Source organism: Melozone crissalis, unplaced genomic scaffold (genome assembly GCF_028551555.1).
Source record: "Melozone crissalis strain CALT ecotype California unplaced genomic scaffold, PUWL_Pcris_2 ptg000006l_1, whole genome shotgun sequence".
NCBI lineage: Eukaryota > Metazoa > Chordata > Aves > Passeriformes > Passerellidae > Melozone > Melozone crissalis.
The window spans coordinates 13,709,883-13,734,716 of NW_026535784.1; the positions used below are offsets into that span (position 1 = coordinate 13,709,883).

The 24,834-nt window shown below is 40.9% G+C and overlaps 1 protein-coding gene across 1 annotated transcript in view; it reads right to left on the reverse strand.

Moving 5' to 3' along the window:
- Positions 1–17,238, reverse strand: part of LETM1 (leucine zipper and EF-hand containing transmembrane protein 1) — a 29,074-nt gene extending 11,836 nt beyond the window's left edge. Inside the window, exons 1-7 of the mRNA XM_054295286.1 lie at positions 17,123–17,238; positions 12,993–13,050; positions 9,412–9,868; positions 4,696–4,839; positions 3,877–4,014; positions 689–892; positions 116–235 (exon numbers count right to left, since the gene is read on the reverse strand). Coding sequence (XP_054151261.1) covers positions 116–235; positions 689–892; positions 3,877–4,014; positions 4,696–4,839; positions 9,412–9,868; positions 12,993–13,050; positions 17,123–17,201 — 1,200 coding nt within the window. The 5' untranslated portion in view covers positions 17,202–17,238. The remainder of the gene's footprint in view (positions 1–115; positions 236–688; positions 893–3,876; positions 4,015–4,695; positions 4,840–9,411; positions 9,869–12,992; positions 13,051–17,122) is intronic.
- Positions 17,239–24,834: the final 7,596 nt, after the last annotated feature.

Below are 24,834 nucleotides of genomic sequence, written 5' to 3' on the forward strand. Positions count from 1 at the left end.
CCAAGCCTTTAATGAGAACAGAATCAAAATGACTTCTCTGAATCAAAACAAAAACCAGAGCATCAGAGCTAACAACTGGAACTAGGTTTGTGTACTGAGTCTTGCAAAACCATACCTGTTTAAGCTGTTCCTTGAGACGCTCCTCTGTCACACCAAGAGCTCTCATCCCTCGGGCACGACAAGCTGCCTGCAGTTCTTTAACAGTCAGGGTATCAACTCCCTCTTCAGCAATCATCTGCACAATGGAAAGGAAATCTGGCCGTGTTAGAGCTCAAAACAGAGGCACCGCCAGCACCGCACAGCCGCGTGTTACAACAGCCACTAGAGGCTGCTGTGCTAACACAAAACAGCCTCAGCTGCTCCCACAGCTCCAGCACGCACAGCCAACACCTAAGCTGATACTTCTACCAACTCCCTTACAAATTATAATTTCATAGAAGTGTTTTTCTTTGTGATATAATTGTTGTAATTTCAATTAATGGTAGATTAAAAAAAGATCAGTTTTTTCTTAAAAAATAAGGATGCTTCTGATTTTAAGCTCTTCAAGCCTTTTTGTTTAAAGTTCTCCAACAAGACAATTAAAACAAAAAAGGAAAATGCCTAGAAAAACAAACACACATATATCCACACACATTCATTACTGCTATGTGTCAAAATTATTACCCAGTGCCTATTCAGAATGACTCACCTTGTCATCTGCTTTTATACTCCTCAATCTCATTGTCAGCTGGAAGCGGAGAAAGTTATTTGTCCCAATTGACTGAAGTTCCAACAATTTACAAAGTGCCACCAGCTGAGGCCTGGTCAGATTGTCCAGTGTCAGCTCATCTTCAAACAGTTTAGAGAACCTTAAGATCTCCTCATTACTGGGTCTTTCACCAGTTTCCCTGATCTGTGAGAAAAAACCAAACACACACAAAGCTTTTCAAAGCACATGTCATAGTTGGGCATTATTTTGAATAAAAACACTCTCCTCGTTTGTCAAGCACTTTGCAACAGTTTTGGGATAAGAAATAGCACGTACGGAAGGAATGAAAGAAGTTCTCAAAAAAACAAACATCTTACTTAGGCAAAAGAATTGATAGTGCTGACAGTTTCCAACAACACTGCATAACGTACTTGAGATAAAACCAACAAAACAAAAATTAGATGCACCTGTACACTAAGGAGCAGGTCTAGCTGAATTGCACTGCCATGAGATACCTCCTCAAGAAATACATATACACCTTTGAGTTACTAAATAGTTGCTATAGGAGTTACACTGGCAGATATTTGTTCTGGTACCATATTTACGAAACACAGAAACACATAAGATAAAGACGGGAAGATAAAGTAAGAATGGCAAAAATTTTGCAACACTGGTGTCTCCATGAATCACAGATTTGGATACTAACTACCTACTTCTCTTCATTTGTTACAATACTCTGGCTTTCAATTCCTAGATGTTCTGCAGCACCTCAGTGCAAATGTTTTTGCACTTGAAGTTATTCCAAAGTTTAAAGCACTGTTTGGGAAAGGACTCTGCATCTTTGTGATGGCAGGTTCTATGTAATTGTTTGCACAAATGCAAAGTTAAGCTTTTCAGTGATGTGTTACCAATGAATTCCCAATCACTAAATCCAGTTACTGGAAGCTGAAATAACAGTTCAAAGAAGGAGGAGAAAAATTCCGTGATCTCATCAGGTCACAGTAAAGCATTATCACCTGTATAGATGTTGATTTTTCTATTTCAGGTATGCCACCAAAAGCTTATTAGTGACATCACTACATCAAAATCTACAGAACTTACAATTACATACTCCCAGTCTTAACATCTTCAGTCTAATCACAGATATAAAAAAAAAATTCCTAATACTTCTACTTTTTTTAACTCTTGTAAAGAAAACATAAAACTAGGTGACATCAAGTACAGTTTGAAAACCTAACATTACCTGTACTGCCTGACTTATCATGCCTACCTGTTTTATCTGCAAACTCAAATATTTTAGTGAAGAGCTACTGAGTACAGAAAAAGGTAAAAATCAGGAGATGAGATGGCCTTGAGGCCATCAACCTCCAGGATACTTTTATAGCAGAGAAACCATCTTGAAGAAAGAAAGGTCAAAGGCCTTGTTATTCCACTTTGCCAGTGCCTTCACCACAGGAGCCAAAAATGGCACTTCAAAAACACAGGAAGTATTTTCTCCCTTGTTTAAAGATGTTTAAAGATTTTGACAGAGCCACGCATGCGTTTCTTGAAAGTACTTGAAAGCATGTGTTTCTGAAGCTTTCTAGTGCATCACTAGCTACAAAGCAACAGAGACAAATTCTGGAATTATGCAGCAGATACATTAAGCCTGCAATCAATGGCTCTTGCAGTATCAAATACTTCACCACAGAAGCCACTGTTAGAGAATAGCAAAAAGGTAAGAAAGAAACATTGAAGCTGTTTCTTGCTCTGACATTTATTATCCGGTACAACGAAATGAGATCAATGAAGTTTGTCTCTGTGGCACAAATGAGAAATATAAAGCTCTAAAAAGCACACCCACACATATGAAATGCAGGGCTTGAAACTTCTTTTTTAGTCATCAGAGGGACATGGGACTTCCTCCAGCAAATGTGGAGTGAAACATCATTTATTTCCATGAAAATTAACGGCCAAATGTAAATTCTCAGTAGTAGTTCTTCCAGAAGAAGAAATGTTCTGAACATGAAGCATGAGTGGGCAAGTTCCCAGAGCCTGCAGGGGCAGTGCCTCAGCCACTAACTGCTGTAACTAACCACTTACAATGTTCTGCACATTCAAAAGAACAGAAACAGATGACTGCAGAGAGGCTTCAAAGTACAGGGACTTTGCAAGAAGTTACTGACTGGCAAATTTACCACTATGATTATGTGAGGTGATCTACATGGCACTATCAACATCATCTTATCACCCCACACTTCATCCTTAGCCCTATCGACATCATCTTATCATTCCACACTTCATCCTTAGCCCTGACATGCAGGAAAATCTTAAGCTATTTGGAAGAGGTTGTGAAGTTCATGTCTGAAACCCCTGGGCTTATGTGCCTTTTTCTGTGCAAATACACACTCTCTCCAAAGGAGGGGACCACTGCCTTTCTTCCAACAAACACTTGGTCATGCTGTTGGCTCCACCTCTTATTCAACAGCCCCACAATTAAGAGAAATCAGAGCTAAGGACTGTCCTGAGAAGACTAAAGAATGCATTTTTCATCTCTCCGGGGAGTACCTTATTCTCACCTACAGTTTGGTGAAAGGAAATGCTGTGAAACCTAAAGGCCATTAATGCAGGAGGCAGATGTCTGACATTTAAGTCTCTCTGTCAGCAACTGAACTTAAATAGGAAAATTTTGCACAACAACTACATTCTAGCTAAACCTCAGATTATACCACATTCTAGTCAGCATACCAACTGTGCACTTAAAAACTTGTTTTTACAAGCAGAATTAAATTTGACCAAAAAAATTTAGTTTTCCCCCATTAAGTTTCAATCAGTTAATTAGGAAAGAAGTCCTCTCTCAGTTTTCATACTCTGTGCTGAAAAAAAGAGGTCAAACCCTCCATGAGTAAACACTGAGTACACCATGTTTCGTGTTAGAGTTAAGCTATTAGCAAATAAGTGAACAAGAAACAAATGAGCAGAAATATAATGCTTCTAGAATTAGAGAGTAACAGCACCAGCTAGAACACCAAAGTTAATAATAAGAAAACTTCATCACACTGACAAAAAAGAAATTTATCCTAAAAAACTACTACATGCTGTTTCTTCAAGTCCAAAAAAATAAGGTATGTGATGATTACCATAGACCAAAAAAATAACAAAGGCTTTTTTTTTGTAGGAAGAGAGAACATATTTTCCAAACTTTTTACCTTTTGAAAGAATGTTGAAAAATCTTTTGTAACATTTCCCTTGGCTGCTTTATTTTTTAAGGCCATCTCCTCAATGGTGTCTTGAAGGAATTTAGCCAATTCAAGCTTTACTCTCAATTCTTTCTTCAATCTTTCCTCCTGTTAAAAAAATATTTATTGATAAAAGTTCCTGCCAGAAACACATGGACTAACCATCACTTCTGCCCCCAGATGAGTTATGTGGAGTAATTCTGAACTTCTGCTATAATACACACACTCCAAAGGGGCTTTCACTTTTCCCAAAGATCCCCAAATCACACTGAAGAGCTCACTGTGTGCTCTGAAAGCAAAAACTTGTGGGGCTCTTTTGGTGGGTTTTTACAAAGCTCTAACAATTCTGAGAAAACATAACTAGTAGAAATAAAGTTTAAACTAAAATAAGCGTAAGACACTATTTTAAATATTAAGTATACATATGAAAAACTTTGTATCAAGGTTTAAGACTGCAAATGTTACAATGTCTACTTTAATACAACCAGAAAAACAAAATAGCTTTAGTTCTCCTTTGTAGGAGTCATAGAAAATGGAAATGAGGACAGCAGAAAAGACAAGAGAGGCTTTCAACCCTGATAGCTTAGCACCTGCACATATCAAAACCAGGACAGCACTGGTTCATTATTATATGTTCAAAAGCAGGATCTTCAAAATAAGGAAGATAAAAGCATTACCCCAATACTGGAAAAAAACTCCAAAGTTTTTAGACTTTTTCTAATTTTTTTACCAAGAAATTTCTATTTTTTTTAAAAAAAACCACTGGATTATAAATTCAAACCTGCTTACCTTTTTAGACTTTGTCTCAAATGTAGAGGGAAGCATATTAGGGAACAACTTAAGAGCTACTGGAAGTAAAAATTCCATAAATGGGACAACAAGAAAAACCAAGAAAGGGACCAGGCGAAAAAGATCAGCACATATTCGAAGAAACTGGAAGAGAAAAAAAATATCGATAAGCTAATATTTAAAAACTTATTTTAAAAATACTTGATTTAATAATCCAATTGTCATTTAGGCTCACATATATATATATATTCGTTATGAAGAAATTTTAAAATAACATAAGAAAAGGATGTGATAAAGTCAGTTTTTAGTGTTTTTTTCAAGTTGCTACATACTAGAGAGTGCTGGAGTTTCACCAGTTTTCAACACTATAGAAAGTATTTCAAAAGCCTCACTGTGTCTCAATAGGATTATTGAACAAGTATCTCATTTAAACCTCTTAAAAGCACCTGAAAACAGGAGGTGGTCATTTGTTGTCATTAAAGCTGCTTAACGTCTTTTATGCATCTTTATTTGTGCTCCACCACTTCTTACATGCATGAGCTACTATGGAATAAGTAATCAAGAATAAAATGAAAGATCCCTCCCCCTCTGCCTTATAACAATTGTAATGTACATTTAAATCCAGGGTAATGAGCCCAGCTTGGTAGGTTTTTTTTTTAACCCACTGCATTTCCAGAGCAGTAATCCTCTGAAGCAGGCGACGTTCATTACTGAATCTTGAACTGCATGAAATAAATAATGTCCTTGTGATTTCTGGACACTCACAAATATATATACCAGGCTGTACAGTCTATTATTAAATCTTTCAGTAATTGTTGAAAGCTTCACAACTCTGTTTATATTAGGGAGTGAAGATCTTGCTTGACTCTACCTCATTTTACAAATGAAAAAACCTGGTTGTTGGGAATCCCATCAGCCCCTAAATCAGAGGTACACTCTGGTCTCCACTGCCACAGCACTGTCGTTCCACATCAGGACTTGATAACCACAGCTCTGAGTGGCAAAAACTGGCAGCATAAATGCAATTACAACAGTAAACTCATGCTTCCCACTCCCACAGTTCATGGCAATCAAGGGGAACAGCAGCAACAACCGGCACAGACCCCATGTCCTCAGGACTGATTTGCTAGAATACAAAACATGTAAAACTTCATTCAGAATTTTCTTACCACAAAACCAGCCAAAATCTTAAGCACTACTGTATGTGGAAAGCACATGCTCTACAGATTGAACGTCTGGCATTTTTCTTTGTATATAAAAAAATTCAGTTTCCCAGAAGGGATGCTTTGGTCCATTGTTTGGAGGCTCAAGGATTTTTCCATTCATTCCAACAATGGAAGGCAAATGACTACCATGGAGTTAAAAAACAAAAAAAAAGTAAGAAAGTTTGGAAGAAAATTTTAAAACTCAGAAGAAAAGTAGATTTTCCCTTAAAAAAAAACCTCAAAAATTTCTATAGAATACAGAATTCTTATTTTTCCCCGTCTCTATTCTTAGACAGTGCGTGCAAGTATTTCTACAAAATCCATATCCAAGGGAGCAGTTTTACCACCGGATTAAGGCAACTTAATGCTAACCTGAGACGAGGTATAAGGAGCCATGAGGGTGCACTGGCAGCCACAGCACTGATCCAGCTAAAACTGACCCATAAATACATATACAGACAGGGGAAAAGGATCAGTACACACCAAGCAGGGGTGGGGCGGGAAAACTTGATTTAAGCACCGAGCAGCACTGGCCTGGATCAGCTTTCACAAATCACGGCACTGCAGCCTCGGCTAACTCAAGGAAGACAGCTTTCTGCAGGAACCTAATACAATGGTGTACGATTACACATACAGTGTTTGGCAGCACAGCAGGAGAACCTCGTGACTCCCCGTATCTGCTGCTACAGCTGGGCGTTCCACTCTCCCCTCCTCTGTAGGGAAGGGTTTGTAAAGCTGGCAGACTTGCCACAAACTCCCTTGGGTTTGCCACCTCACTGCCACACCCTGAACCACCCTGCTGCAGGAGCCAGCACCAGAGCACTTAGGTTTTTCAAAGTCAGTACCACGTTTTACTTCTTCCTGCCTTCTCTCCTAAATGTACATCTGTGACCCTGCTGAATCCAAACACTGACAGAAATTGTAGGCACAGAATTTTGGAATTGACTTGTAATTTAGATAAGCAAGAGGTCCCTTTGCATTAGCCATGTTGCAATTGCTTGTTCATGTGGTTAGATTACTTGGATATCTTTCCATTATTGCCTCCAAAGAGGAAGGAAAGGGCAGGCAGAAATAACGCATTTGTCAGTCTGCATGAAGATAAGATTTCTCTAGGACTGCCAGCTCATGTGCAGCTTAATACTTTTAAAGCAGTATATACATCAATTTTTATTTTATATTTTTTAAAGTTCAGGAGGTAATCCAGCACCAAAATGTTAAGACTTCTTTAAATCAGTCAGTATACTACAATTTAAGGTTGAACTGATAAAAAAAAAATGAGCTGTGTTGAAACAAACTTGAAATAAGGTTTAAAAAAACCCTAAAAGGGTTTTTTCAGCTGCAGCCTGGATTGCTTTTCAGTGACCCTGGGTTCTGAACCTACCATGTCCTCAACTCCAGAGACACAATGTCCACTTCCTCCAAATACAGAAAACAAAAAACTTAGATTGAGAAACTAATATCACTGTAGTTATTAAAACTATTTTCTCTACATCTCCTACACTGGATTTGCATGCATATAATCACATACATACATCATTAGATCAGAGACAGGCTACACCAATGTAAACACTAATTTATATCTGCAAACAATAAATGGCCATTTCATTTAAACAGAGAATTAATACTGAAAGTAAACATTTGCACAAAAAGCAAATGTTCTAGGAAGGCCAAAAGCCAGGCCACTACTTAAGCATGAGCAAGACAGCTCTATCATCACTAGATAACAAAATCAAAAGGTAATCAAATGAATAAATCCATCAATTGATGTAATATTACTGTGTTCATATAATTTCTCAGAAGTATGGCTCAGTAAACATGAAAGAGGCAGGAAAGTCAATGGTTCCAATCTTCGCCCTGGAGAATTTCCCATTCTGTTTTAAACCATGAATTAATTTGTCTCGCTTGGCTTTTCAAGTTCCCCAAAGCTCTCAATAAACCAGTCCTGCAGTCCTCACCTTGCCCTATCCTCAGTCACTCTTTCTGGTACTCCATAATCCCCTCTCACGTCAGCAGACTGTTTTATTTATTGCTGAGGCCCGTCTCAGCTGGATCAGCTGCCAAGCACTCTCTTGTAGCAGCCAAGAAAGATGGCAGAACTGAAGCAGAACTAAAGGCAGAACTGAAGATGCTGAGACCACGGAGCAGAGGAGTCTGATAGGAAACCACACCCACCCAGGGACAAAAACAGCTACAGGCGCCTGTAACAATTTTTGCTACTTGTCTAACCTTGTGAACTTAGGAAGAATTTTCATACAGCATTTAAGATGTGATGGGTGATGGGTTTTAATTACACACCAAATTGTTCAAATGTGACCAACTTTGATCAGGAAATGATAAAAACAATGAGTAGATACTTGTATTTTTGATCATTTACTGGAAGTTTTGAGGGCAGAGATGTGAACTCAGCACATTGTGTGTGCAGGTGTACAAACTGCAGAGAGCCACACTGCCCACAGGCAGCACTGAGCACTTTGCCCCAGAGCACACACACCTTCTGCTCTCCAGCTCTTCTTCTGGAACATCTTTCCAGTAACAGCTTAAATGCTTTTTTTTTTTATAAAGGGAGGAAGACAGACTTGAATTTTTAACCTATATAAACTGCTTAAACAGCTTGTCCTTAAAAACGGTAAAATGAGAACTGTCAAATCAGCATATTTGATATTTTGCCAATGAACTGAAGTTGAATATCAATGTATTCCTTGCAAAAAAAAAAAGAAATTAATGATACCAGCTTAATATTTTGCAGTCTTTTCATAAATGAACTCACATCCAATGTTTTTAAATACCCATATAATTTTCCATTCTAATTAAATACACCTATTTCGTCCAAAACCTGAAATTACTATTGAAATTCATATATATTATCCAAATTTGAAAGCAATCACATTTTGCACTCCAATTTCATTTCCCTTTTCTTTAAAATTATCAGTTGCATTTTTAGTTTCATAAATGTAAGCAACATGCCATAAATAAAGGAAATATATCTGGGCTAAAATTATTTCAGATACATTTATAACTGAGATAGCACATCATCAATCATGCATTTCAGCCTGCAGCTTTTAGCCCATTCAAAAGAACCCCATTAAGCAACAAATGGGAACTGAACTGGCAAAGATATAACCTTTACTAGCAGTGTTTACTAGGAGTGTTTCCTAGGAGTGTTTCCCACTATTTTTCCAGCTGGAGTGAAAAAGCAGAGAAAATTACTGTATATGGCACATGGTTGGGAACTTGAGAACAAACCCCAATTGCTGCCCCTGTGACAAAACAGAATCGTACATGTCTGCTGTTCCAACAAGAAAATAACAAATTTGTCTTCAATAATGGGGAGCATAGAAAAAAAGTTTTGGGGTAATACCCAAAAATTTTAGCATCCACATGGTGAAGAGGAAGGAAACACACTGAGGAATTTTAATTCTAGGAACAGAAGACAACAAAAAGCAGTAACTCAGTTCTAACAAGCAGAGCAATCACCGAGGACACCCAGAGGAAGGTGGTCTGTTCTCAGTACCTGTCTCCGCTCCCGACGAGACAGAGTGTTCCCGTGCAGGATTCTCCAGAGCATCCTCGCAGCTATTTTGGTGTCAATCCACAGCAAGCGAAACCCATGGTAATAGTGCTTCAGTTCATCCACAATCCTCTGCCCAAGAGATTTCTTTACAACTTCCACTTCTGTTGGACTATATACAGGACCTCCTTCTTCCAGCTTCTTGTTTTTGTCCTTTAAGGACTTGAGTGACTTTTCAACTATGGAGTCATCTTGAAGGGGACGTGAAGAATGCCACCACCTAACTGGAAGGTACTGGGGACCTAAAACACCCAGGGATGCTAGTGGCGTCCATGAGCCAGAGGAACTCGTGAGAGTGAAGTGTATTTGCTCAGATCCTTTAGTCCAACAACAATAGTGAGCTTTTTTGGAGTAGGCGTAAACAGGAGGGACACTAGTGCAATATTTAAAGTGTACAGTCCTTCAAAAGAAAAAAGCATTCAAGAATTAGCAACAGATCATCAGCTATTTCTAGACATATATTTGCACAGATATAAATATCTATGTATTTATAAACCACAAAATTTGAGAAATATCTACTGCATATTTAAGGGGAAAATAATTTTTTATTATTAAAACTAATGTCTATACATGAAAAGAACATTTGGTTTACTTCATTACAAAAAAAAACTAACCTGCAGGGAATTTTCCATTATACGACTTTGAAAAGGTAGTTTATTTCACTCCAATTAAATAAACAGCAGCCATCACATATGCTTTCCATTTAGAAAGCTACACTTGAAAATTAATTGTAATTTCATAAAACTAAATGTAAATTCTTAAGTAACATGAAGTCCCTTCTATTACTTCTCCTGTTTGTGCAAAACAGTCAAGACAAAAAAAATATAAGTTTTATACTTGGGATGGGTGCTGAGTCAGAGAATTAGTAGCAGAGGAATCCAATTTCATTCGAGTTCCTCTCTTACTACCTCCATGCATCCAGTTTTCCTTATTCAGCAGAACCTGTTGCAAAAACTTCCATCATAGGACTGATCTGGGACAGAAAGAACCAACACTTTTCTACCTTGTTCAGAAGTTTGTTCTTTTCTTTAATTAAATGTAAACTGAAGTTAGCAGGGAAGCACTGCTTAAACACCACTAGCACTCCTTATATACACAGAAGAACCACTCATTATATGCAGGTAGGATTGTACATGCTTTTAATAAAAAGATGGGACAAAAATAAAATAGTAGATAAAATATTTCATATAAATTACTTCCATTTAGTGTCCCTCAAACTGAAATAGCAGCAGTAAGACATCTACAGGAGAGAACTGACTGAGGTGTTTTCTTCATGGAGCCAGTGAAAAACAAAATCCATGAAAGCAAAATCAGAATGTGATTTTGTCTTCAGTCAATGAACAGAAAATAGGTGCAAGTGGCTTTACAGGTCTCAGTAACATTTTAAGGAAAAAATGTTTATCATACACTTAAAAGTGCTAGCCTCACTCTATTTTCAGATAGAAACACTTTTTTAATTTAATTATTACACCCTCAGCAGAGTTTTAATTTACTTTAATGGTTCTGTCTACCCAATGTTATTCAAATAGAGCTTTGTACAAAAAAAAATTACTAAATTATTACTTTTTAAAGACACACTATTTTCTAGTTTAAACTGAAGTTTTAGCATCTGACCATTCAGTGGTCAGACAACTGCTGGAACATATACAGCTACATAGAACAGTCTCTTGGCTAGCTGAAAACTACATCATTACACAGATATTAACTAATAAGAATTACAGTTTAATTACTTTAGGAAAAAAAGCTACATATTCAAAACCAGATTAAAACACCTGCATAAATCAATCCACCCTGACTCCAAGGCATCTCCCAAAAGCAGAGCTCCAGGCCTACAAGCCAAGTTCCACCTACATACATTGACACTCTTCTGCATGGAGAGGGGAAGAAAGCTCTGACAGCAGAACTGGTTCTGAGTCTGCAGGGAATAAAAATATTGCAAGAAATGTGCCTCTCTGAGCACACTTTCATAAGAAGGATGTCAGACACACAATTCCTGTCCCACCTGTCCTCAGTACTTATCACTAGAGTCCCCTGCATTCAGATCTGTGTCATGTGGGGTGTGGGCATTAGTTTGTTATATTTTAAGTGACAACATGATATTAATAGCAGCTTTGGTTAGGGAAAAAAAACAAATAAACCAACAACAAAAAAACTGAACAAACTCAAACCAAAACAAACAAAAAACCCCACCCCAAACCTTCTCAATAGAATAAGATTTTCTGTTCCAATATTCTGCTGCTCATTTCATCGCAGAATTATAGAATGGTTTGGGTTGGAAGGGACATAAAGATCACACAGTTCCAAGCCCCCTGCTAGTGGAAGGCAGAGATTACTTCCACTATACCAGGTTGCTCAGAGCCCCATCCAGCCTGGCCTTGAACACTTCCAGGGATGGAGCATCCACAAATTCTCTGTGCAACCTGTTTCAGTGCCGCACCAGCACAGAGCAAAGAATTTCTTCCTTATATCTAATCCAAACCTACTTTCTTTCATTTTAAAGCTATTCTTCCTCACCTTGTCACTCCATTCCATTGACAAAAGTCCCTCTCCAGCTCCCCTGTAACCCCTTTAGGTACTGGAACGTGCTGTAAGCCTTCTCTGGAGCCTTCTCTTCTCCCCAAATTTCTCAGTCTTCATAGGAGAGGTGCTCCAGCCTAACAGATTTAAAACCTTAATTTTCCAGCTTCCCGAGAGAGGTCTCATACACTAACATACTAAAAATAAATATTTGAAAAGGTTTTATGTATTTAAAAAAATTAATCATCATTAATTCTACAGCAAGTGATGTAGAAGTAACATCACTAAAAAAGAATTGGTTTGTTTTGTACTACAGGGTTGTGTCTAGGGACACATCCTTATGTTAAAATGAAAACTCAGGAAATCAAAGAATAGACCCTGTATCCTGAGCAGTCAGTTTATAAATACAGAACAGAACCAGTATTTTAACATTCCAAGGAAAGGCGTTAGGAAATTCTTCTCTACAAGTATGCCTTGTGAGCCAAGTCAGGAACAGAGAATGGATTCTGCCAATATTCAACTCCTTCAGCTCCATAAGGGCACACAACAGCTGGATTTGTTTTCAGAAGAGGACACCATCACCCAAGGCTGCAACATACAATAAACTCCTTTCTTTGGTTTATCAGAGATCCCACTCAGATGCTCTGCACTCTTATCTCTCAACTGTGATTTTCAACTAGCTGCAACTGAATGTTTACTCTGTGGAACTCCATGGAGAAAGTATGCAAGAAGCTCATCAGATCCCGTTATGACACCTGGAATCACCCAAGACAGACACTAATATTCTACTGCTTTCACATTAAAAGTGAAACAAAAAGGAAGGAAGTGGGCAAAAGGGAGAACATTTCACTTTCTTTTTCCCACACACAACCAACCAGGTGAAGAGAGTAATACTCAGACTTCCTTTAATCTGTCATTAACACAAACTGGAGCTAACATTATAGTACTTTGTCTAGATTTAAACCTACATTCCCTGATAGTTCAGAAAAATGTTTATATTTACTCACATTTTGTTTGCCAGCCTCAGGGATGTGCAGCTAAGACACGCCCGATCTCCCAAGTTACCTAGAAAAATACCAATAATTAGCACCAATTCTGAAATTCAGGAAGACATTTATCCATGTAGTGAACTGCACACAAATATATGTGCGAAAAGATTAATCTTTGCATAGAAATGACTACGTTTGAAAGCACAAAAAAGATGTTGCTTAACATTCAGAGTTGAATTCTGTGGATGCGTGAGGTTGGTTTCCTCTTGTTCAACTGTCCCAAGACAGGTTTCCAAGTCCCTCAGGCAAGAAACTGTATTGCAGTGGAAATTCACTGAAAGCAAATGTAATTTTTTAACAGCTCTATGACAACATAGTATCAGATGATGCAAATGGAGCCCCTGCCAAGTGTTTAGGATTAAAATGGGTTTTTGGTTTTAAGCAAAACAAATAAAATACAAGCAGTAACCTAAAGAGACTTCACTAGAGAGGTGGAAGCACAACACCATTTCAATACATTGCTACCCATTTTGATTAGCACCTGGTAAAAACAGCTCTACCCCATGATCTCTCCGCAAAGGATACAAATTGTCTTGAAGGGAGGGGTGAGAGCCTGACCCAAAGCACGTGAAAACACTGTATCCCTCAACATGAACTTTATTTGAAACACTACCTCATGATGAGTCCTAATAGTAGCTAATAAAGTCCCTACATATGAGCACCCTCTATTCAGCTACACAGACAAACAGCATCCATTCTAGAAATAAATTGAGAAGATCATCAAATCATGAATCATTTAAGTCACGTGCTGCAGTAAATGGCCATGTCTGAAAGTCTTCCAACCCCAGAAGAAGTATAAACCACATAAAATGCTAGTAGTCTACAATCACTGAAATTCATCCCTGATTTCACTAGAAAGGAATTCATCTTCCTAAAACAACTTAAAAAAATAAATCTTGTATTAAGATCTTGCTACAGTAACTCAATAGGTAGCTACCACCAAGACCAAAAAGACTCCTGGACAGATCATAAATAAAAACAAAACAAGCAAGACTTCAAATGTGTTGATGCTTTTTGGCCAATCTTTCCAGAATTCACTGTAACCTAAGTAAAACTGGAAGGCTGGATAGAGTAGGCATACTGTGGTTTGCTTCTCCTATCTGGAACCTACCATTTCTGGTCAATCCTAAGAGCCAGCAGGATACAAAGGTTATTTTAGAGATCCGTGGTACCCTTTCCCACCACCAAAGACAAGAAGTGGCCTATGAAAGAACATAAAGTAGACACCTGTATCACCTGTGAGACACCTATGAGAAAACACAGCTCCCAATGCTGATGGCCAAAAGCCCTCCCCAACAAAATACCCTAATTATTAGGGAAACTAGATGCTGCCAAAATCAGATGGGATAATTGGAAGGTATAGAAGATAAGTGAACTTATCTGAAGAAAGTCTTTATAATCAAGGGATGTCCCATAGTAAGTAGGCTCTGAAGAAATTATAGCAAAAGCTGTGGTATTACTAAGTCAAAGGATTTACCCACATCAAGTGAGTAAATACACACTGTCATGGCAAGTAGAGCCAGGGAAAAACTGTCTATTTCTGGCTCAAAAAGCAAGCCCTGAGAATCTGTGAGGCACTCTTCAATACTCTCCAATATTTACAGAAAGAACAGTAGCTAAATAACAACCCAAGAGGCCAACCCAGAAGGACATCCCTGACCTCAAGGAGCAGCTGAGCAAAGCAGAGAAGTGCTCAGTGTCTGGAGGGATAAGTGACAGCACAGTAATCTGTGTCACCCGGGTGCCAGGAAACCCACAAGGCCTAACATGCCTAAAGCAAGGGTCCTGCTAGGAAAGGACATCGCCTGCTATGGACAGTGCCCCTAGAACTAGGAGGGATGATCTGGAACTCAGCTGGCTTGGAGTTTCTCAGATAAAACTCCACAGTAGCAAGACACTTTCACTTCACTTACCTTCTTTCCAACCAGGCTCATTAAATGTTAAGGGAGGGGTCAAAGAACAAAATTCCAAGGTTACCATAAGAAAACATGCTGAGCTTCTTGCTGTACAGCACGTTCAGAGTGAACAGGCTAACAGAAAATGTTAATTCCAACTTTGCCAGTTCTGGCCAGCGCTCTTTAGGTTTTGCAGTGTCTCTTATAACCATGCACCTAGGAGTAAACCAGCCCTGAAATAAAAGATATACTTCCTTCAAAAAGGGGCAAAGCCCATAATCCTTGCTTCTGGGATAATACAGACCTCCAAAAGCATCTGAACAAGGTGAACGTTGCTCAACACTGCTTATTTAAGAAACCTGCACTGGCTTAGTAAGAAAGAAGGGCAGTAGTGCCAGAGAAGCTGTATGTTAACATGTCCCTCACGGAAAAGTAGTCCGTGAGGAACACGTTAACTTTGGAAACTTCATGGGAAACTTCATACTTGAATTTAATGAAGCATGAAACCCAAAGTTTTTAATGTAGAATAGCCATACTGTTACTATGTTTAGAATTTTTAAAAATAAAATGCTATCATGAAGTAATTCCCTAGAGAAGTGTAAGCTTGCAGTACTTAACAGTCTGATCTTCACAGGAATAACGTTTAGGATTCTTAGAAGCACTTAGCTTTAACTTAATCTTAGACTACTTACACGTAAAGCAAAGAAGATGAGCTAAGTAAAGCAAAACAATATAAAAAAACCCACAGCATACAAGAATGCGTTAATAGATTAACACCCCAAATAAAAGTATTAATTGTATCATAACCACAGTGCACCACAGCACACTAATTATTTGATTCTATCACAGCATTTCAGCTTAGGTTGTCTAAGATTTATAATAACCAAAATTGCAGCAATCATTAGCAGCACTTTTTATGCTATGCCACAAGAATAATCAATAATTAGCATTAGCAGTACTTTTTATGCTATGCCACAAGAATAATCAATAATCCCATCTAATTTGAAGGTACATGGATGTGACTTTTTTTCCACTTTAAATAAACTGGGTGGTTAGGATACCCCAGGTTTTTGTTCAGGACATTGTCCAGGCTTAACCTAAATAAATGACTCTACAACAGTAGCTCACAGAACCCACCAGTCAGAGGAAGATACCACACTTGAGTGACTATTGGTAACCAAGAGAACAGCTGTTCTTTGCCATGAACAAGCATCCCTGCAGCTCATCAGGTCTGCCTGGATGTACAGCTGCCCTGCTCTCAGTGACAGCACTCCCATGACAAGTCGGGGCTCTGTGTCAGTGACAGGCAATTCCCTGCTCACTCCCTGCCATTCCAGCCCAGGGCCCTCCCTGTGTCAGGGACAGGCAATTCCTCGCTCACCCCCTATCACTCCAGCCCAGGACCCTGTGTCAGTGACAGGCAATTCCTTGCTCATTCCCTGCCATTCCAGCCCAGGGCCCTCCCTGTGTCAGGGACAGACAATTCCCTGCTCACTCCCTGCCATTCCAGCTCAGGATGCAAAGAGCAGCCACAGGCCCCGAGTACCCCACAAGTTATCAGCTGTTTAATTTTGTTGCCACAAAGCTTCACCAACCAGATATTTAAACTGCCGAATTATCTTCATTATTAATCAGTATCACACGATACGCTCCCTTTTTATTTTCCTAAGCTTCCAAAGCCATTTGGAAAGAGGCAAATTCATATTTCGTCCCTAACACAGACTAAGAAAACACCCCCTTGTGCTTTCATAGAGAAAAGAAGCACATGACTAGTGACAGCCCCACTTCACACCCAAGCCGCGTCGAGAGCAAGGCAGGCAGGACCGAGACGTAGTATGTAACGCGTTCCTGCACTTCAACAAAAAGCACGTGTGCTTTTCCCTTCCCAAACCAGCCGGCATTTCGGAGACACGCGTGTCCACTGCCCTTAGGGTAACTCATCCCCTCCAACCACGCTGCCGCGGAAGCACATGCGAAGAGGCCGCAGCAGCCGCCAAGCGTGGGCCGGCCCGGGAGCAGCGCCAGCCCGGACGGACAGAGCGGCGGGGACTCGGCCGCAGCCCTTCCCTCCCGCAGCAGCCTCTCCGCCCACGCCCGAAGCCCCCCGACGCCTCCGGCCGCTCTCCCTCCCCGTTGCCCTCCCGGCCAGGCCCGGTGGGCCGGAGCAGGCGGGCGGCCCGCGGGGAGCCTCACCGGGCCGTGGCGGGCGGCGCAGCGCTCGGGGCAGGCGGCAGGCGCGCCGCCCGCAGCTCTGCAGCAGCATGGACGCCATAGCGGCGCTCGGAGGGCGGGCGGGCGGCTCCGGCCCCGCTCCTGTCCCGCCACCCGGGCCGCGGCGATCCTCACACGCCCAGCAGCGCCTGGGAGCCGCGTTCCTCCGGCACCGCCCCGCGGCGCCGGGCACGTCGGGAGCCGTAGTCCGGAGCGCACGGTGAGAGCGGCGGTGGCGCCGGGCGGCGGGGATGGCGTCACCGAGGGGCGGGCGCGGCTGCGGCTCTGCCTCACGGCCGCCCGAGGGGAGCTGCGATGGGCACCGGGGCCTGTCCCTGTGCCGGAGTTTCTTTCCCCGAGCGTGGCTCGCTCGCACGCCACTGTCCCGCCAGGTCGGGAAGGCCACAGGCCGTGCCCGCTGTGAAGGGCGGGCGCCGGTGCTTCACGGAGCCGCCCAGAGCGCCGTGGCCACACATAACCCCGGCGCAAAGTGCAGCGCTCCAGCAGCGCCCGGCGCTCCCCTTTGGCAGGGTTGGATCGGGTGATGCCCTGAGGTCCCTCCCCGCCCTCTCGGCCCGGTGATCCCGCGCTGGGCGCGGCCGTGGGCCCGCACGCCAAGGCTGGCGGCAGCGTTCTGCTGCATACACGTGTGTTGCTTGTGGGTCTCGGGGTGTGGCAGAAAAAATGGCTTTCTGGTGGAGCTGTGATGGTTTTTAATAGGAAATAGCACATAAATCGGTCAGTGTCAGATGTGCCACGCTAGTGCTGGTTAATAGTTGGACTACAAGCAGTATGATATTCTTCGCGTGCTAGTCGAGTCCTGGCCAGCAGTAGGATCTCTTATCAAATATTTCAGTAGTCAATTAATGCAGTATTATGTTGTACTGTCTTTATTTTTAACTTTATTGGTAGACGCAGTGAATAACAAGAATCAAACTGCAGAAGTTATAATTTAATCTGAGAACAGTGACATTTTACAAACTGTACGTGAGGTTTAGGTGCTAATGCCTTCCTTGTTCCAGAAAAAATGGGGGAAAAGCTGCTGGGACTGTGTGTGGACAAGATGGCTGCCAGCCCTGCCAACAAGATGGCTGCCCCAAGGACAGGGCTTCAGGGGGACCAGGGAGCTGTGGGATCAGACCTCTCCTGCCTCACAGGTAACTCACAACACCAGGCACTCGGTCACTGCTACACCTGCCTCAACCCCAAAGAAAATATATGGTACTTAACCTTACACATAAGGGGTAACAGAAGCGTTCAGGTTTAGACCCAAAACGTGACTGAAAACAGTGTTTCATAGCAATAAAAAGCAAGTGAGTTTGCAGTTTATCTATTCAAGCTTAGGACTAAGCAAATGCAGGAAATTAGTTAGTAATTTTATGGAGCACTTTTATGTATTTAAAGAACAGACTCAGGGTTTCTCCGAAGTACAAAAAAATTTAGATGAAATTTATATTACTTTTATTTTTAAATTCAAAAGTATTCATGAAGATGGACTATGAAATTGTCTGGATATAAAAAATAATCACAATGCTTTTCTCGCTATGGCTATAGAAATGCTAGTGTTGTTCACGTTTAGTGATCATTTAAAAATTAATGGGTATTACTATTTATATACTTATTAGAGCTGCTTTTAAATTGTTAGGCTCTCAAATGCACTGCAAGATTTTTAGTCAGCTGTATTTGTTTTCCAAGTATTTAAATATGTTCTGCATTTATATGGTTAAAATTGTTTAAAATGTGCAACTTGGCAATAGTGCTTTACGTTAATGGCATAAAAAAACCAAACAAACAACATCTTCCCAATCTCCACATCTCTGCATTTATATCTTTCTCTTGTTATTCTTTTTTTCTCTCTGGTTGGCTGATAACAAAACCAAATGAAATGGGGCAACTAATGGCAGTTCCTCTAACAAAGCTGCTTAATTATGTAGAAACATTATATGAAGCCTATACAAGAAGAATAATATGCTCTGAAGTCATTAAACTATTGACAAGAGGTTTCAGACAGCAAACAGATGATTACAGAGGTCTCAATACATTTATGCAGACAAGTAACCAGCCTTTCAATAGTTTCATTAAATTCATTAGTATTCAGAGTAGCAGACAATGTAGATGCATGGGTCTTTTCAGAGCTGAATTCGTTATGTTTTTGTACAGTCTTTTGTTCCAGATTTGTTTATACCTGGAAGTTACAGGGTTTGCTACTGTATATGAAAAGGATTGATTATACACTCTATGAAAATTTCCCAAATAGATACAGTTTAAAAATACTAATTGTTTGTGTTCATTTACCAAGCATTGTGAAGTAATGCTTAGGGAAAGACTGAGAATTTAGAATTTTCAAGTATTTGTACAAATTGCTCCCACAGGAAAACGCTGAGTGACTGTAGGTGGCACATGGGCCTTCCACAGGAGTCAATTTTTGATTTAAAGAAAAACATCTTCTACTGCAGCCAGAGCAACAGCCCAGCAGCTCACAGAGAAAACACTTCTCCCCGGAATAAAACATGATACCTCATTGTTACTAGGGTTTTGGGGTTCTGTAAAAAAAAAAAAATCAACAGCTACACAGCCATTTTAGACCTGGTTCTTACAGCAACCATGTTGTCTGGAAAAGTTGTCAGCCATCTTGCTCAAAAATCTGTTTTCCAGCAGGAATAGGATGAAAGAGACTAAAAGGAAGAAATACAAAGCCTTCTTTCTTGATGGATATAATAGGGATCATTAAAATAAAGGTAATATTTGAACAGAACTAAGATTACTATTTCATGTTAAATTTTTTTTTTGCCTGGATATTAAATAGAAGCAAAAGCAAGGTAGGAGTTGTCTAAGCCAATTCAAAACAACCTCCAAATATAAGGACATTTTGATGGTTTTTATAGGCTGTGTGAGTACTGAAATGTATTTTATTGCTGTGTGAGCAGAGCCCAGTGATATCACAGAGGCAGGACTGTTTCACTTGTCTGAGAGAGGTATGATGCATAAGACCTATAAAAGCACAGAACAACCCTAGGGCTCTGCAGTGCCTGCATAGACATGACAAAGGAGAGATGAATCTGTAATTCTTATTGAGGCAGTTTAGAAATCTGTCTAGAAATTGGGGGGCAAGTGTTTATATGAACGAGGAGGAGAACTGTAAGTTGGTCACCCCTTCCCTGAAGACTGGGCCCAGGAAGCTCTCCTAGATCCTGTTGATGTTTTTGAGGATTGGTGGCAGCTCCCCCCACTCCCAGTTTGAGGTGCCCTGTAGCCTGTGACAGTGGCTGTGTGACAGTACCGAATCTGTGACACTGCTGCCAGGGACACAGACACGGGCTGGCTTCCCCGGTACACGCGGGGACAAACCGAGCTGGCAGGAAGGGCCGGGGGATGGGATTCAGGAGGGGGAGGGGGGCAGTGTTTGGTGCTCTGGCTGTAAGCGGGAGGAGGTGGGGGCGTAATTAACATCTGATGAGCTGGGAGGCACCTTTGCCATTTCACTGCTGCAACATCGTGTTTGTGTACACAGCGTGACTCAATAAGCTACGTTCAGTACAGTTCCATAGACAGTCCTTCAGAGTAGAATTATGTTTTTAGGCTGTAGGATCTGTTTCCATGGCAACCCCCAGGTTGTCTCCCTGAATAGGTTTAACAATACGGGATTAACCTCATCTTTATTCACCAGTGTTCAGCGTAAATGTGAAGAAAGGGAGGGGAAAAGACATTACTGTGTAGCAAGTTGCATTGAGTTTCTATTCCAGGGAGAAAGGCAACAGATTATTAGTAGTTTTTTAAAGAAAATACTTCCATTCATGACCAGGGATTTTTAGGAGAGATTCATGGGATACTGAAGCCTGTTGCTCTGTCAATGTTACAACCAAAGGTAAAAGTTCAAGTGGTGGCTGGATTACAGATTTGCTGTATGTACGTCCAGGTCACAAGTTCACTTCTGTCTGTAAATGTGCCAAAACCAAGCAGCACTGGCTACACATTAGCACAGAAACAGGCTGCCCTGGGTACCTTTTCAAACACTGCGCTGAAGAACCACACAGAGAGTGCCTGGGTGGAAATAATATGCTTCAGTCATTCCCCTTCAAGGATAATTAACTACCTGCTCAAATTCAAGTCAAAAAGTGGTATTTTAAAAGATTGCTTAGGCATGACCCGAATTAGCAACACAAAATGTCATACAAATAATGTATTAGGTTGTCATTAGTTAAATTTGGCATGCAGGTGGGCCAAGAGCACAGCTGGGGGAGCAGAAACAGGTAATTTTGAAAATCTTTCCAAATTGAGGGAAAAGCATTTGCAGCTCAGAATGAAAACTACCGAGGTTCTCCCTTTTCCCAGCAGATGGAGCTTATGTGAAACAGGAGAAGCTGCACAAAGAGAGACTGGAGCACTGGAGGAACACATGGGGAGAAAGCCACAAGGTTCTGGCCAAGGCAGGATCAAGCAGAGGGAGGGCAGGCAGTGTTCAGGCTACATGCACAACCAAAAAAAACCCTGAATGTAGCTATAAAAAGCAAATTGATTTAGAGAAACGAGAAATACAGAGGGAGAAGAAAAAGGAGTCTCTAGTGTTACAAACACGCCTGTTGGCTCCAGCTGATATGAGAAAGATAGATTTTGCTGCAAAATCATCAGTGCTGTATTTAAGTAGCCTGTTGTGCCTCCAAATGAATCAGTTTGATTTTATGAATGACAGGATTAAAAACTATGCATTTAGAGTTATTCTGGGTCTCCAGGATTTTTTAGGCTGTAGGGTTTGCAAGTTCCTGTCTGTAATCAGAAACGCAGAAAGCCAATAATTTCGTGTCATTATCTGCCTCTCAGAGTTAGGTCTTTAAGAAAACACCAAATGTTGTGTTATTGTCAATAAAAGCCCTAAATCTGCCACCACTGCTTTTATGCATCCATCAAGAAGCAAAACAAGAAATGCATGTGACTGGGGAGGCTCTTTTCCACCCCATCCCAGATTTTGTAGACCTGGTCCTGCACTTCTTGTATATCACAAAATTCTTGGTAAAGTCAAGCAGTGTTATAGGAGTCCTGGAAAGACAGGAGGTCCCTGCAAAACAGATACCTTTCCGTTTGTGTCCATTAAAGAAATACCATTTTAGGAGCATTTTTACCTTTGTATTCTAAAAAGGAGAAAAAGTGCTACTTCCAAGGGCCGTTTTAATGGCAGCAATGTAACTTTCTTTAGCAATTTTGCAAGGCTGAGGCTCCTTACGGTAAGTACTGGTTTGGTGGGGAGCAGGTTACAGCCAGCACATGCACAGAGCTGTATATGACTTGGTGCAGGCAAAATGCAACATTGTCCCATTGTCCCCCAGGCATATTCGTGTTTTCTCTGCCTCAGAGGAGGTGAGCAGAGCTAAGCATTTCTGTTAAAAGAGCAAATGAAAAATATTGAAGATGGATATGTTCATTTGCTGAAGCCTGATGCTTAAAATTCCTGTGTAGAATTTAGCCCCCTCGGGCCTCTGCTGTCGTTACCTCTTTCTTGCTGGTTTTGCTGATGATCTTATCAGTCCTGGCTCATATTTTCCCTTACAGTCAGGCTGAATAACCCTACCAGAAAGTGTCTTTCCAACCTTTGAATTCACTCTCTCTTATTTACCTTTCAGCTTTAAACCTTCTACCTTTCATAATCCAGACCAAGCCTGTAACACAGATCTCACACTTTTCCATCCTGTTCTCCTTGACCTGACTGACACTCCTATCTTCCACGCTGCCGTACAATGACCTCCCCATTCCAGCATGCAAGCCCACAGCCCCTCCTTTATTCAAGTCAAAGAGCTGCTTTTCTCAAGAGGCCTCCCCACAGAGATAATGAAAAGCAGATTAAGAGATTTAAAAAAGGAGTTGGTTCCTTTGGAATGGTCAGTGCACTTTCCCTTTCTACAACCATGCTCTCTACTGTAAATTTTCCAAATCAGTGTTTGTCTAGATCTCTGTGCCTTGACCTCATCAGGACCTAAGCTATTGGACCTCAATTCTACAGGTGCAAATGCATGCCATGACCCTTTGCTATCAAAGACATTCACACAGAGTGGTAAAGGATCAGTGCAGTTATGTACTTGTAACATCAAATCTTGTTTCTTGCCAGATAGCATCATAAAAGTCTTGGACAGAGATAAAAATTTACATTTTAGTCTTTGTTTTTGTGAGACAGAAAGAATGGTGACCTCCAAGTCAGGTGAAGTGGCAGCTCTGTTGACAAGACTTGATTTGTAGCTATATGAGAATCTTGAGGGGAAATACCTGTTAAAATGTGATGTGAAGCTATAGAAAAACAACAAAGAGCCATCAGCACAAGTACATCCCAGTGGTGCTTTGCCAGTATCCTGCCTTTTTCTTGTGTGGCTGAATTTCAGGCACCAGAAACAGAAGACGCTTTGTCTGGGCTTTCCCATGTAATCAGCAATCTCTCTCCTGCCTGTCTTAGGCCTCTATTCACTTTATTATTATTATAGTATCCCCTAGAGACAGACTTGGGAGGCATTCACCCCCAAACATCCTGTTACCTTTAAGCAATTAGGTATTTTCTCAGTAACACATTATATGCTTTAATCCTGTTGCATGTGTGTACAAAGCGTGGCTAGCAAGTCGTGTATGTAAGAAAATACCAAGTTGACGTAAAAGAGCTTTGCCATTGGATTTGATCAGTATCCAGGGGAAGTAAAAACCCCCAAAGCAGGCACTCTCCTCTGAAAGCAATTTCAAGAGGGAATTCTGTGTACAAACTGAAGGCTTATCTGGGGTCGGCAGATATCTAGGAGTTCATCAGCTGGATAGAGTGACCGGAGCTCATTGGGACTAATGTGCGCAGCAGGTAAAAGTGAGCCGTCCAGCCTGCTCATCAGTCAGGGTGGCAAGCCTCACACTCATTCCTATATGACACATATCAATCATTTTCTTTTCTAATCACTAGTCCAACAGCTGAAAAAGGAAATATGCCCAACAGATATCAACAAAAAGCTGGCTTAGCCAGCAGAGCTTCCCTGTTGTGCCAAGGGAACAACCTTCTCCCCTCTGCGAGGCCTCTCCTCGCATGGAACAGACATCTAACTCTCCCTGAAGCCTCTTTCAGCGTGCCAGCTGGGAATCAGGGCCCTGGGCACAGTCCCAGCACCTGTGCCTAGTTTTCTTACAGAGCACAGCCAGCTGCTCTGCTAGGTCTGCAAATGTCCTGTATACCCTATTTCTTTTCTGTGGATTACTTTGGATAAGCAATGCAAATGTGTTGCTTATATTTGGATTTTGCAAATTCATTGCTTTACATTTACCTTAACCTGATTTGTTTAAGGATCATATCAGGCCACTGATAAATAAAGTCATGCCATGTTTTTAATAATTATTAAACCAGCGTTATTGAACCAGTCGTCCTCAGAACCTCCTGTAGTATTTTTGAGGGAATTTGAAGGTAAGCAGGATGTAACCACAGGCCACTTTGGAAACTATGACATGGAGTTTGTGAGGAAGAAGTGTTTTTGATGGCTGGTGTTTGTCAGCAAACTTTTTTGGCATTGCACATGGTAGCAGAGACTGTATTTGACCCTGAGGGTTCACAGCATTAGATAATTGGTTTGGCTCTTACTTAGTTCATGGCATGTTAGACTAGTCATTTCTATCTGTGACACCAAACTATCAACTGCAAACTTCCTGTGTGGAAATACTTATGCATCTTTTCCAAGTTCACAGTA